Source organism: Arachis ipaensis, chromosome B1, assembly GCF_059453495.1.
Source record: "Arachis ipaensis isolate K30076 ecotype BB chromosome B1, ASM5945349v1, whole genome shotgun sequence".
In the NCBI taxonomy this organism is placed as follows: Eukaryota; Viridiplantae; Streptophyta; class Magnoliopsida; order Fabales; family Fabaceae; genus Arachis; species Arachis ipaensis.
In genome coordinates this window covers 141479820-141494284 of record NC_142436.1, presented here as the reverse complement: position 1 = coordinate 141494284, position 14465 = coordinate 141479820, and the positions used below count along the sequence as shown (strand labels likewise).

The 14465-nt window shown below is 43.6% G+C and overlaps 2 protein-coding genes across 2 annotated transcripts; both read left to right on the top strand.

Annotated features, from left to right (window-relative positions):
- Positions 1 to 2318: 2318 nt before the first annotated feature.
- Positions 2319 to 4335, top strand: LOC148578653 (uncharacterized). Its single transcript, XM_088503140.1, has 2 exons — positions 2319 to 2971; positions 4188 to 4335. Exons 1-2 carry the CDS (start codon positions 2319 to 2321, stop codon positions 4333 to 4335), a joined length of 801 nt encoding a protein of 266 aa, XP_088359266.1.
- Positions 4336 to 5023: 688 nt separating this feature from the next.
- LOC148578652 (uncharacterized) lies at positions 5024 to 13984 on the top strand. Its single transcript, XM_088503139.1, has 2 exons — positions 5024 to 5642; positions 13869 to 13984. Exons 1-2 carry the CDS (start codon positions 5024 to 5026, stop codon positions 13982 to 13984), a joined length of 735 nt encoding a protein of 244 aa, XP_088359265.1.
- Positions 13985 to 14465: the final 481 nt, after the last annotated feature.

The following is a 14465-nucleotide window of genomic DNA, read 5'->3' as shown; positions in this document are numbered from 1 at the left end:
ACCGACAATGTGATATCACAGCCAGTAGGGCAGGCATTCATCATATGCATTTTCTATCTGTTTGTTTGCTTTGCCAACTTGTAATTGTATGCCTAATTGAATAATATGCCTATTTGCTTAGTTGATCTACTTACTTCGTATGCTTTTACTTGTAAATTACTTGCATTGTTATTAATTGTGCTTTCTACTGGGATTGAGGAGGTTCGGAAGGCGGTGGCGATGGGATCGCATGGAGGATAGGTTGGTGAAGGCTGTGGGATAGTGGTGTTTGGTTAGTGTAGAAATCCCCTAAGATGAATTACGCGGTTTATTTAAGTTAATGTTGTTATATTATGTTTATTTGTTTTAGAATGCTTAAGTTTGAATCTTGTTTTATATCCTACATCACTAGGCACTGTTACCATACTGAGAACCTCCAGTTCTCATACCATATCTTTGTTGTATTTTTCAGATGTAGGTCGCAACCCACCTCGGTGAGTTGCTTTAGATGGTGACAGAAGCGGAGGATCTTGGATTCTTTTGGAGTCCTTTTGGTTTATCTTGTTTATACATCTCTCTTTTGTATTTTGTCTTTGCCTAGAGGCTTATTTTAGGAGAGAAAAACTTGTATAAGCTGTTTTCACTGTATGGTTTTGTATACCTGTATATGGCTAGTCGGCTTAAACTCCACGAGTCGAGGCTAGTTTCCTATGATATTATATACTTATATTTTGTTGTATCTTATCTGTTTCTTGTGCCTTAAGCTAGTAGTTTCGTTAGTGCATTTTGCGCTTTTCAAATCCAAAATTTGAGCTATATCCTTCATCGGGCTTCTAGATTATACTATTCTTTCTATATATATAATATGTATGAGCTTTGAACTATCGTAATCTTTGATTAACCTTTACTTTACGATGCGAGGTAAAGCTTAGGCTAATTAGGGTGTTACATTTAGTGGTATCAGAGTAGTTCGTCCTTGTGAGCCTGAGGGATAGACTGATTGTGCTTCATTGCATACTCTGCATGTCTTTTCTTTGATGCTATTAGGTTATCTGTTTGATATTGCATAGCATGCTTGTTTATGAGTGCCTGTTTGGGATAATTGAAGCACTAGGCTTTTGATATTGAGACTGATCACCTTGATATCGATTGTTTGGTGTAGACAGGAACCCTACATGGCTACTCGCGGACGAGGTCGAACACGTACACGAGAAAGTATAAATGAGCAACCGGCTAACAACCATGCCGAATTCATGGCGGCAATGGCGAATCTCGCAAATACCATGGAAGCTAATGCTGCTGCGACTCTGCAAGCTGTGTAGAGGTTAGGCCAACCGGCGGGGAATGGCAATGGAAACGGAGAAGGAAATGCCAATGATAATGCTGAGGGAAATGATGATAACACGGGAGGATTTCCGATGACCTTGGTGACGTTCCTTAAGGTTCATCCGCCCACTTTCCGAGGATCCACTAATCCTACTGAAGCGGATCACTGGTTTCAGGCTATGGAGCGTGCTTTACAGGCGCAGCATGTTTCCCTCAATCAGTATGTCGAGTTTGCCGCTTATCAGCTAGCGGGAGAGTACCAGCCCTGGTAGCAAGCAGAGTGTCGCTTGCTACTACTTCAAAATGCTGACATTCCATGGGAGGTATTCCAAGCGGCCTTCTATAAGAAGTATTTCCCTGAGTCTGCAAGGAAAGCAAAGGAGATAGAACTGATGCAACTGAAGCAAGGTTCCATGTCTGTGGCAGATTACTCCAACAAGTTTGAGGAACTCTGTAGGTTTTCTAGGGTATGTCAAGGTGCCCCGGAGACTTACGAGAGCTGGAAGTGCATTAAGTACCAGAGAGGTTTAAGGGATAGCATTATGACTGCTGTGGCGCCCATGGAGATCCGTGTCTTCTCCGACGTAGTGAACAAGGCGAGAGTGGCGGAAGAATATGCCAAGACCGTGTCGGCATCCAAGGACACTCATGGAGGGATCTCTAGTCGAGGGTGTGACAAGTATTTCCATCCTAGAGGTCAAAGCTTCAAAAGAGGAGGATATGCACCTCAAGGTCAAGGAGGTTTCAGGAAGAACACTCAGACTCAGTTTCAGTATGCTAAGGGGAGAGGAAATCAGAGTAAAAATTCTATGGATTTGACTTGTGTACGTTGTAGGCATTTCCATCCTTATGACTCATGCAAAATTGGTTTAGGTGGTTGCTTCAGTTGTGGGTTGCCTGGCCACATTGCGAGGGATTGCATTCGTGGGAGGAACCAGAATGCGGGCCAGAATTAACATCAAGGTCGAGTCTTTGCTGTGAATGCCAAGGATGCTTCTAAGGCGAATCCATTGATGAGAGGTATATGTTTAATTGGTGACAAATCCTTAGTTGCATTGTATGATACTGGAGCTTCGCATTCATTTATTTCGTTTGCTAAAGTTGAGGAATTAGGTTTGAAAATGTCAGAGTTACCTTTTGATCTGCATGTACATACTCCGCATCAGACAGTTATGACTAGATTAGGTTGTAGACAAGTAGGTTTCAAGCTTGAGGGTAGAGATTTTGTGCATGATTTGATCTGTTTACCAATGGTGGGGCTAGAAATGATTTTGGGGTTTGATTGGTTGTCGAAGAATCGGGTTTTGTTGGATTGTTTTGAACGGACAATTCGGTTTATGCTGGACGGAGAAAATGGAGCGGTGGTAGCTGCGGGATATTACCTGAACTCCATAATGGTGCATTGTAGTGGGAAGGAGTGTCAGGGCTATATTCTGTTGGCTGCTAATGCGTTGGGTGATGCTCAGAACTTGGATCAGATACCGGTGGTTAGAAATTTTCCTGAGGTATTCCCGGAAGATATCCCTGAGTTTCCACCTCAAAGGGAAATTGAATTTGTGATTGAATTGGTGCCGGGAGCCGGGCCAATATCAATTGCGCTGTATAAAATAGCTCCGATAGAGTTGGCAGAGTTAAAAACTCAGTTAGAAGAGCTTCTGAACAAGAGGTTCATTCGACCGAGTGTATCACCATGGGGAGCGCCAGTTTTATTGGTAAAGAAGAAGGATGAAGGAATGCGCTTGTGCATGGATTACTGACAGTTAAACAAAGTGACCGTGAAGAACAAGTACCCGCTGCCAAGGATAGATGACTTGATGGATCAATTGCAAGGAGCTGGAGTGTTTTCCAAGATCGATTTGAGATCCGGTTACCATCAGATAAGGGTGAAGGAGGATGATATTCCTAAGACTGCATTTAGAACACGCTATGGACACTACGAGTTTGCGGTAATGTCCTTTGGGTTAACGAATGCACCTGCTATTTTCCTTTTTGGACAAATTCGTGGTGGTTTTCATAGATGACATCTTGGTATACTCTAAGACGGCAAAGGAGCATGAGGAACACTTGAGGATTGTGTTGTAATTCTTAAAGGAGCGGAAGTTGTACGCTAAGTTGTCAAAGTGCGAGTTTTGGAAGGAAGAAGTAAAGTTTTTAGGCCACGTGGTGAGCAAATGAGGAATAGCTATAGATCCTTCTAAGGTAGAAGCGGTGATGGAATGGGAAAGACCAACGACTGTGACGGAAGTCAGGAGCTTTTTGGGTTTAGCCGGATATTACCGAAGATTTATCGAAGGATTTTCCCGGATTGTGCTACCAATGACGAAATTAACAAGGAAAAAGGTGCCATTTGTGTGGAGGTTGGAGTGTGAAGAGACTTTTCAAACTTTGAAGCAGAAGTTAACTTCAGCGCCAGTTTTGATTTTGCCAGAACCGCATGAACCATTCAAAGTATCTTGTGATGCATCACTGAAAGGTTTGGGTTGCGTGTTGATGCAACATCGGAATGTGGTGGCTTACGCATCGCGTCAGCTGAGACCGCATGAGGTGAATTACCCCACTCATGACTTGGAATTAGCGGCGATTGTGTTTGCATTGAAGATTTGGAGACACCACTTGTATGGAGTGAGGTTTAACGTCTTTTCTGATCATAAGAGTCTCGAGTACATCTTTGATCAGAAAGAGCTAAATATGCGTCAGAGAAGGTGGATGGAGTTGCTTAAAGATTATGATTTTGAGTTGAGTTATCATCCTGGAAAGGCGAATGTAGTAGCAGATGCCTTGAGTCGGAAATCTTTAACAATAGCTTGGATGAGAATCAAGGAAGAGGAGCTAGTAGATAAGTTTGTGGATCTTAAACTGGATATTGGTGAAGTTGCCGGAAGAGCTTGTTTGAACCAGCTACAAATCTCAAGCACTTTTAAATCAGAAATACAAAAGGCTCAGCAAGATGGGCAGAAGCTTCTGCAATTGTTTCAACCAGTTGGTGATAAGAGGCGCGAAGAATTCACTAAGGATGATGAAGGGTTATAAGATACAAGGGAAGGATTTACATACCGGATGTAGGAAGTTTGAGGTGAGATTTGTTGTCGGAAGCTCACAACAGTGGGTTTTCTATTCATCCCAGGAGCACGAAGATGTATTATGACCTAAAGAAGATGTTCTGGTGGCTTGGGATGAAGGGTGATGCAACAACAGTGGTATCCAAGTGTTTAACTTGCCAGAAGGTGAAGATAGAGCATCAGAAACTGTCGGGAATGCTACAACCACTTGAGATTCCCCAGTGGAAGTGGGAAGGAATTGCAATGGATTTTGTGAACGGTTTACCGAGGACTAGGTCGGGATTTGACTCAATTTGGGTGATCGTGGATCGCTTAACCAAATCCACTCATTTTCTGCCTATCCGAGTAAATTGTTTTATGGAGGAGTTGGCGAGATTGTACATCAAGGAGATAGTAAGGTTGCATGGTGTGCCATCAAGCATAGTGTCGGACCGTGATCATTCACATCAAAGTTTTGGGGAGATTTCCAAAGAGCTTTTGGTACGAAGCTATGTCTCAGTACCGCATATCATCCACAAACCGATGGACAGTCGGAAAGAACTATTCAGACGTTGGAAGACATACTAAAAGCATGTGTATTGGATCAACCCGGGAGTTGGGATCGTTACATGCCATTGGTGGAGTTTGCGTATAACAACAGCTTTCATGCGAGCATAGGGATGGCTCCGTATGAAGCCTTGTATGGACGAAAGTGCCAGTCTCCACTTTGTTGGTGTGAATCTGGTGAAGCAAGTGTTTTGGGTCCTGAGGTGATAGCAGAGACTATTGAGAACATTAAGAAGATTCGTGCAAGGATTCTAACTGCTCAAAGTCGACAGAAGAGCTACGCGGACCAGAGAAGGAAACTGTTAGAGTTTGAAGTGGGAGAATATGTATTTCTTCGGGTGACACCGACAACTGGGATTGGAAGAGCAATCAAGGCCAAGAAGTTGAATCCGAGGTATATAGGACCGTTTGAGGTTTTAAGGCAATTCGGGCCGGCGGCGTATCAAGTAGCTTTGCCACCTCATCTGTCTAACTTGCATGACGTATTCCACGTGTCACAACTCCGCAAGTACACGTCGGATGCGGCTCATGTATTGGAGCCCAAGTCGGTGGAGTTGAAGGAGAACTTAACCTTCCAAGTGACGCCAGTGAGGATCGACGACACTAGTGTGAAGAAGCTGCGAGGAAAGGACGTTTCATTGGTTAAAGTTGCTTGGGAGCGAGCAGGAGTAGAAGAGCATATGTGGGAATTGGAGTCCGAAATGCGAAAGGATTATCCCGAACTTTTTTCAGGTAATTCAAATTTTGAGGGAAAAATTTCTTATTTGGTGGGGAGAATGTAAGAGCCGCAATTAATCACCCAGTTAATTAAGTAATTAATATTGTCCAAATTAGATTCCGAAAAGTTAGAGAGAGAATTTGAGGATTTAAAGGTGATTTTTGGACTCAGTGGGTTTTTCTGAGTCAGAAAATGTGCCTTCTGCGAAAAACCATGAAAAACTGCGAACCGGCAGTTAAATCAGTTGAACCGGTTCAAGTCTGCCCGGTACCACATGAGGAAAAGTGAAAATCGTCAAAAATCTTAGAAAACCATTAGAAATGGAAAACGGGGCGTTAATTTTAAAGGTTTGGCCCGAAGTTGGGCCAAACGGGCTAAAAACGCTAACGGGTTGGACCAGGCCCAAGTTGGGCCCAAGCCCAACATATATAAGTCCTTTAAGTGAACCCTTTTCAGCCATAAACCACTCACACAACATAAACACCAGCTGCATGAGAAGAGAGAAAAGAGAAGGGGGAAAACACTATTCACTTCTCACTTCAAGTCGCGATATCTCGAGCTATGGTGCTCCGATTCGCATGCTGTCAGTGGCTACGCGAAGCTCTCACCGAGCCCGTCATTTCTATCTAGGCCATGTGGTAAGTTTCTCGAGATTCTCTGCCCAATTTTCATGCCCTTGTGAAATTCGAATTTTTGGGTTTGGTTTTGAGTGAAATCTTGTGTTTTGGATGTTTAGGTTTACTCTAAGCCTTGCTTAGTATTGGGTTTTGACATCCAAATCTGTTGGAAGAGGTAAGAGCCATTAAACCCTTGTGAATTTATGTTTAATTGGAACCCTAGGTTGATTGAGGTGATTTATATGTATATAGTTTGATTATTGTGGCTTTGGGAGCTTTTGGAACTTAATTGTGCTTATTAGAGTGGAAGTGAAAGCTTGGATTTTGGTTAAAAGCTCTCTAGTGCTCAATTTTGAGTTTTGGACATATAGGGGATCGCCCAAGGTATGGTTTTAGTTTCCTTTATGTAGTATATAATATTCATGGACACTTAGGCTAGTGACCCATAGGATAGGATTGGATTTGAATGGTTGATGAGTTGTTGGATGCTATTGTATGATGATGTATGATAAAATGATGATTTTTGAGTTAGATATTGATAATTGATAGTGGTATGATGAGGATGAATGATTTGTGAAGTTGGGGAGTGAATTATGTTGATAAATGTGATATTGATGTTAATTGATTGGGAATATATTAATGAGGTTTGATTATATGTGATATATCAATATGGAGATTGAGGACGAGGTAAAGTGAAGAAATATGTGTTAAGCTTGGTGTAATATGCCATAGGGTGTTGATTTTGATGAGAATTGGAGTTTGGAATGGTTTGGTTTGGTCTTGGTTGTGTTTTATAAAGGAATTGTGGAAATTGTAATTTTGGGTAAAAGTTAGTTCTTGATGAACTTTGTTCGATCATAACTTTTGCCTCGATTTTCAAAATTGATTGAAAATTGTTTAGAATTAAAGATCTTTGAAAACCTTTTAAATCGATATAAATTTTGTGAAAATTGAAATTTTGAAGAGGAAGTTATGATCATTCAAAGTTGGTGTTAAAAATCTGAAATTCTGCAAAGTTGCATAATTTCATGATTTCTGATATGTGCGAGCGCACACTCTCGTGCGGACGCACACCCTGCGAAAAATTTTGACCTGTGCGGATGCACACACCTGTGCGCATGCACAGGCAGGGAACTACGTTCTGTTTGCAGCGCTAGCACAGCTTGTGCGCGTGCATATCTAAAGAATAATTTCAACCTGTGCGGATGCACAGGCCTGTGCGGACATACACGTCGGGAAGGCCAGTCTGTTGGGGGCACTGACACAGGTTTTGCGTGTGAACAGACCTTTTTAGTTTTGACACCTGTGCGTACGCACACTTTTAAAAATTTGCTGGGCATGTGCACGCACAAACCCCTTTGCGGACGCACACGTCCTGTTTCTCAAATTTTTCTTGTTTTTCAACTATTCTACCTTCCTAACAAGGTTGTAAGCCTCTATAACACCATTTTAGGACTTTTGGGCCTAGTTTTGAGTAATAGAACATGGGATATAACTTAAGGGTTCTAGTACATGATGTTATGATAAATTAGAAAACGGAGGCCTAGGTTTCTGGCGTGCTGAGAATGGTTTGACATTAGGTGAAGGATGATTGATGTATGTGATGAGGAATGATGAACTTTTGATATTTGGAAACTGAGTTATGAATGGACAGTGGTTGAGATGAGTTGAGGACTCGGATTGAGATGATGGATCTCTGTATACTGAAATTTTTTTTTGAAAACCACTGAAATAATGTTTTTACTGAGATTATGAGACGCTATGCGCCCAGCAGGGACGGTGGTTAATCCCGCCTGTCGAGGTAGCGGCGGCGGCGTAAGGACGGTGGTTAATCCCGCTTACATTGAGATGTGAGGTCTGAGGCAAGAGTATTCTGCTCGCATCCCTTCAGATCAATAGAGCGTGCAGGCGCAAAACCCTGGACAATGATCCGAGCACTATATCTCGGGGGTTCCCATTGATTATTCTGAAGGGCGACGTCTCCATGGAGATGTGTCGGGTTGGCAGTTGAACCGACAATGTGATATCATAGCCAGTAGGGCAGGCATTCATCGTATGCATTCTCTATCTGTTTGTTTGCTTTGCCGACTTGTAATTGTATGCCTAATTAAATAACATGCCTATTTGCTTACTTGATCTACTTGCTTCGTATGCTTTTACTTGTGAATTACTTGCATTTTTATTAATTGTGCTTTCTACTGGGATTGAGGAGGTTCGGAAGGCGATGGCGATGGGATCACATGGAGGATAGGTTGGCGAAGGCTGTGGGACAGCGGTGTTTGGTTAGAGTAGAAATTTCCTAAGATAGATTACCCGGTTTATTTAAGTTAATATTGTTATATTATGCTTATTTGTTTTAGAATGCTTAAGTTTGAATCTTGTGATGGATATGGAGCTTAGGATTGTGTTCATACCCTGGGTCGAGATGTCCGACCCGGGATGATCGACGACAAGCCAACCGACCTCTTCAGGTTAGGAACATCCGACCTCTTCTCCAAGAGCTCGGCCAAATCACTACAAAGGCCCAAGAAGGCCCAAACAGAGGAACACGACCCAAATCTAAAGGCAGCCCAAGCCTATAGAGATAAGGGCGGTTCCTTTGAAGATAAGATTACTTCACTCAAAAGATAAGATAAGATAAGATAACTATCTTATCTCCAAAGAAGTCGCTCCTCACCATTATAAATACACTAGAGCACCCAGGTATAACTCATACTCTGATTCTACTAAAAACCTACTTAATACCCTTGCTAACTTAAGCATCGAAGTCCCTTGCAGGTACCACCACCCTCTGGTGACAAAGGATCAGCATCACCACCAGTCCAACAAATCGGACGCGATAGCTCCGGCCACCACTTACAAGTTGGACACGTCAGCGCCGATTAGCACAGAAGATCTCGTTCGAGATTGACCTACAGTTTCAGGTAACCCTCGGAACATTGGCGCCGTTGCCGGGGAACCTGGAAGTCATCCCATCACCATGGCGGACGACCATGACAATGACCACAACTCTGGTTTGGTGGGCAGAATGCCAAACAAAAACACGGACGCCACCTCCAAAGACACACCTCAAAACGGGGGAGATAAGCAACCCCCAAACACAAAAATTTTGGAAGCTATCCGTGAGCAACAGAATCGCCTTAAACAGCTGGAACAAGAAGCTGAACATGAACGTGAAGCTGAAAGAGACCTTCGGAGAGAAACAAGACGACGTCGAAAGCTAGAGGACAAGCTCTTAAGGCTCGAAGCTGATCTCGAAACCAAGACCGCTCGATCCAGTCATGAAGATAGCCCCCACAAAGATCAAGACCCATTCACCAAAGAGATCATGAAAGCTAAAGTCCCAAAGGACTTCAAAGCTCCCGACATGACCCCGTACGACGGCACATCGGATCCAAGCCATCACCTCAACAATTTCAGAAGCAGAATGTATCTCACTAATGCCTCGGACGCTATTTGTTGCAAAGCCTTCCCGACTACCCTAATGAAGACAACAATAAAGTGGTTCGACAGTTTGCCTCCAAGATCCATCACAAGTTTTGACGACCTTGCTAAAAAGTTCCTTGCCAGGTTCTCCATCTAGAAGGATAAAGGCAAACACACTCCAAGCTTGCTGGGAATTAAATAAAGAGATCGGAAAAGCCTTCACAGCTACATGGAAAGATTCAACAAAGCATGCATTGACATACAAAGTCTTCCAACAGAAGCGGCCATCATGGGACTCATCAATGGCCTAAGAAAAGGACCTTTCAGCCACTCAATATCCAAGAAGTACCCAACATCTCTAAACAAGGTTCACAAAAGGGCGGAAAAATATATCAATATGGAGGAGAACTCCCGAAGGGGAGACAGCTCAAAAACCGGATTCTCCTAAACCACCACAAGACAAGGATAAAGAATCCAGGAAGAAAGAAGACCAACCCACTGAGAAACCTATCTCTTGTGGATGTTTACCGAGAAATATGCAACACTGAGAAGATCCCACCACCTCGCCCAATCAGAAGCAAAAAAGGAGGAGGAAGTCGGACAGAATACTACGAGTACCACCATCCTACTAACGAGTGTTTCGACCTAAAGAATGTCATAGAGAAATTGGCAAGAGGAGGGCGATTAGATCGGTACTTAGCCAATAAAGTGGATGAACCAAGAAAAAGAAGAAGGGACGAAGAGGTCGGACGAGGTGAACGTCCACCTTACACCGAAGAGGTCGGACGCGTTGAACGTCCACCTCACACCAAAGAGGACAGACGAGTTGAACGTCCACCTCACACCGAAGAGGTCGCACAAGTTGAACGTCCACTTCACACTCCTGAGAGACATGTTTATATGATAAATGGAGGATTCGCAGGAGGAGGGATCTCTAAATCATCTCACAAAAAGACACCTCAAAGAGGTATATTAAGGAAGGGAAAGAGGTTTGAAAAGGGCAAGGAGTGCGAACAAGCCTTCCGAGATTTCAAAAATTCTTGGGGCAACCACCCATTCTTACCAGACCACGGGAAAGTGAAGAACTCATATTATACCTCGTAGTGGGAAGTCGGGAAATAGCCTCAGCACTAGTCAGAGAAGACGAAAGTGGGCAACAACCCCTCTACTTCATTAGCAAAGCTCTACAAGGGGCCAAACTAAACTATCAAAAGATAGAAAAAGTTTGCCTACGCCCTCATACTCACTTCTCGATGACTCCACCCATACTTTCAAGCTCACACTATCAGAGTTCGGACCAACCAGCCCATAAAAGGCATCTTACAGAAAACAGACTTAGCTGGAAGAATCCTACAGTGGGCAGTCGAGTTATCCGAATTTGATCTTCGATATGAAGCTTGGACAGCCATCAAATCACAATATCTTGCCGACTTCATTATAGAGTACACTGACACCCCGGGAACTCCCACAAAATGGAATCTCTACGTGGATGACTCTTCAAACAAAACCGAGAGTGGTGCAGGTGTAATTATAGAAAGCGATCAGGTAACCTAAATCGAGCCAAATAACCAAACTGAATACGAGGCACTACTGACTGGTTTAAGGCTGGCTAAGAAGGTAGGAGCTTACCGTGTCCAGTGATTCACAAGTAGTCACCTCACAAATAGAAGGAAGATACCAAGCTAAGGATCCCACCATGAAAAAATACCTCAGACAATTCGAGGGACCCTGGACAAAACTAGAGAACAGCACGGACAATTTGGGGGACCCTGGACAAAACCAGAGAACAGCTCGGACAATTCGGGGGATATGACGTCCGACATATACCTCGGGAACAGAATGCCCGAGCTGATGCACTTTCAAAACTAACCAGCACCAACAGCTCGGACAATTCGGGGGATATGAGGTCCGACATATACCTTAGGAACATAATACCTGAGCTGGTGCACTTTCAAAACTAGCCAACACCAAACCAGGGAGTAATAATAGAAGCCTCATCCAAGAAATACTACAAAATCCATCAACCTCGGAGGAAGAAAAGGTCCTAACCATATCAGGTCAGGGTCGTTCCCCCGGAGTTAAGGAAGGAAAACAAACCCTCTCCTCAGAGTCCGGCGACACCAACTCATAATTCTTCTCCTCATCCCTATCCCTACATATTCTATGGAACCTCCTAAGTCGCACATAGTACTCAGGGTCAGCCATAGTAACACACATTAAAACTATGGAATCCAGCCAGTCAGACATGCCATCCGGGATCTTAGTAGACATCTCAGCAATGTTAGTGAGAAAAAGAAAAATGGGGTTACTACCAAACAACTCAAGCAAATAAGGAAACAATTCAGACAATAACAGCAAAACATCAAGTGTTAGATACAGCAGTAAAAGGGAAACCCTAAGACTTACACGAAAGTCCAGGGGCACCCTTTGGAGGCAACAACAGGGTAAGAACACAGAGAAGGGAAGTCGACAATCTATACCTGTTCCGAGGGTTACCTGAAACTGTAGGCCGATCTCAGACGAGATCTTCTGAGCTTATCGGAGATGACGTGTCCGGCTGTGAGTGGCAGCCGGAGCTGTCGTGTCCGACTTGTTATACTGGATGCGCTGCTGATCCTTCGTCATCGGAGGGTGGGGAGTACCTGCAAGAGACTCCGATGCTTAAGTTAGCATGGGTATTAAACAGGTTTTTAGTAGAATCAAAGTATGAGTTATACCTGGGTGCTCCAGTGTATTTATAATGGTCGTGGGCTGACCTTCTTAGATAAGATAAGTTAGTTATCTTATCTTATCTTTTGGGTGAGGTCAGCTTATCTTCAAGGGAACCGCCTTTATCTCTATAGGCTTAGATTGCCTTTGGATTTGGGTCGTGTTCCTCTATTTGGGCCCTTTACTGGGCTTTCCAGTCGATTTGGCCGAGCTCTTTGAGAAGAGGTCGGATAATCTGACCTGAAGAGGTCGGTCGCCTTGTTACTGAACATCCCGGGTCGGATAGCTCGACCCAGGGTATGAACAGTGCCCCTGCTCGAGCTCGGTCTTTTTTGAGGTCGAGTCCTAGTTCTTAGGACTTCGATCCTTCTTTGATGAAGCCGAACTAGAGCATTCGTCGACTTCTTTCTTTCTTTGTAGAGTCTTTGTTTTTGAATGTGGAACGTTTCTTCTTTCGTTTTCCTCTGAGAGCGCGCGCTTTTTGTATTAGCGTCCTAGCCTTGGGAATGTGCGAGGGTTTAATACCTTTATTAATTGCTTTTTAATGCTCCGTTTCCCTTGGCTCTTTTATTTTGAATTTTACACAAAAACGGTTTCTCTTCTTCGTTTCTCTTTGTAACTTCCCCTTTTATTCTCTCGCTTTCTGTTCTCGCCTGAATTTTGCGTTTTTTGCGTTGCGGCGTCATTTGGCAATTTCTGGGTGTTTCTTTGAAAGGCGATTCTGTCTCTCCATCTTCCATCTCCTATCGAAGCTTCCTTCTTTGTTCAGGTTGATTTTTCTTTCTGTTTCTTCACTTCTTTCATCGTTTTGCCTTCGGTTGTCTTTTGATAAAGCTTTAATTTTCGGAATGTATGCTGGAAAGTCTGAACCTTTTGCGTCGTTATGCTCGAATTTACTGTTGTAATGCATGCTTTTGGCATTTCTTCCGATGATTGAGGTTTTGCTTGTTTGCATGTTTGCTTACTATTTCTGACTGTCGCCTTCATATTTTGGAATTTTGGGTTGATGAACTGTTTGATGATCTTTTGAAAAAGACTGTGCCTTTTGTGGTTTTCTTTGCTGATAGACTTTGTAGCAGATAACGTTCTTTCTTTTGCTTTGTCTTTCTCTTCGTGTTGTTGTTTGTCTGGAAAAGGGGGTTTTTTTCTTCGTCGAGGGTTTTGTCCAGATTTTAGCATTGTAGATTTTTTCTGGGTCCTTACCCTGTCACTGCCTCCAAAGGATGCCCCTGGATCTTTGGTGTGGGTCCTGGGGTTTTCCTTTTGTTGTTTGTGCTGTCTGAACTATACTAGCTGAGTTGTTTTGACTTTTGTCCGATATGTTTTTTAGTTATACGCTCTTCTTTTCTTGTTTGTAGGACTAGTTGGCCATGTCTTCTTGCAAAAATATTGTCGAGGCTTCTTCTAAAGTTCCCGAGGGAATGTCTGATTGGTTAGACTCCCTGGTGTTGCTGTGTGTTTTTTTAGCCAATTCTGAATTTTGTGTAGAGCTTAGAAAACATCACCGTCTCTGCAAGAGTAGAGGTCAAGAGAGGAATTATGAATTGGTGGCACCTGACTCTGAGGAGAGGGTTTGCTTTCTTGTCCCGACCCAAGGGGAGTGACCTGGGGAAGGGTCTTCACAGGTGACGTCAAAACCGTCTATGCAGAGCTCTCCCGGCCCGAGGAGAATGATCCCTACTCCTCGAGTCCGTGTGGTGGATCTTCCGCAGTCTTCTGCTGCTGCTGCGTCTTCTCCTCTGGTTGTTCCACCTTCCAAAAGATCTCGAACTGTTGAACCCTTCAATCTGGATGCCCCTGACTTCGATGCTGTTGGGTTTGTCGACCAGCAGATCGGTCCTTATGGTGCCCTCCCTATGGATGATGTGTCACTCCTTCACCATTTAGACTTTATAACTCGAAGTAGTGTCAAGATGGCACATATGGGGGCGGCCTTATATCAGACTGCTCAAGATCTTCCTCTTCATGCTACGAAGGCCTTTATGGAGGAGGCCAAATTAGAGTTCGATCGGATGAAAGGTTTGAAGGAGGAGCTCAAGGTGAAGGTGTCCAAGCTTGAGAAAGAGTTGGAGGGTGAGAAGGCTA

Bases quoted from the DNA above. Each gene is read 5' to 3' on its own strand.
- LOC148578653 (XM_088503140.1), top strand. From the start codon at position 2,319: ATGAGAGGTATATGTTTAATTGGTGACAAATCCTTAGTTGCATTGTAT. The intron at 2,972-4,187 runs GTTCATTCGACC...AGTTGCCGGAAG, and splicing joins GAAGAGCTTCTGAACAAGAG to AGCTTGTTTGAACCAGCTAC.
- LOC148578652 (XM_088503139.1), top strand. From the start codon at position 5,024: ATGGCTCCGTATGAAGCCTTGTATGGACGAAAGTGCCAGTCTCCACTT. The intron at 5,643-13,868 runs GTAATTCAAATT...AATTTTGTGTAG, and splicing joins TTATCCCGAACTTTTTTCAG to AGCTTAGAAAACATCACCGT.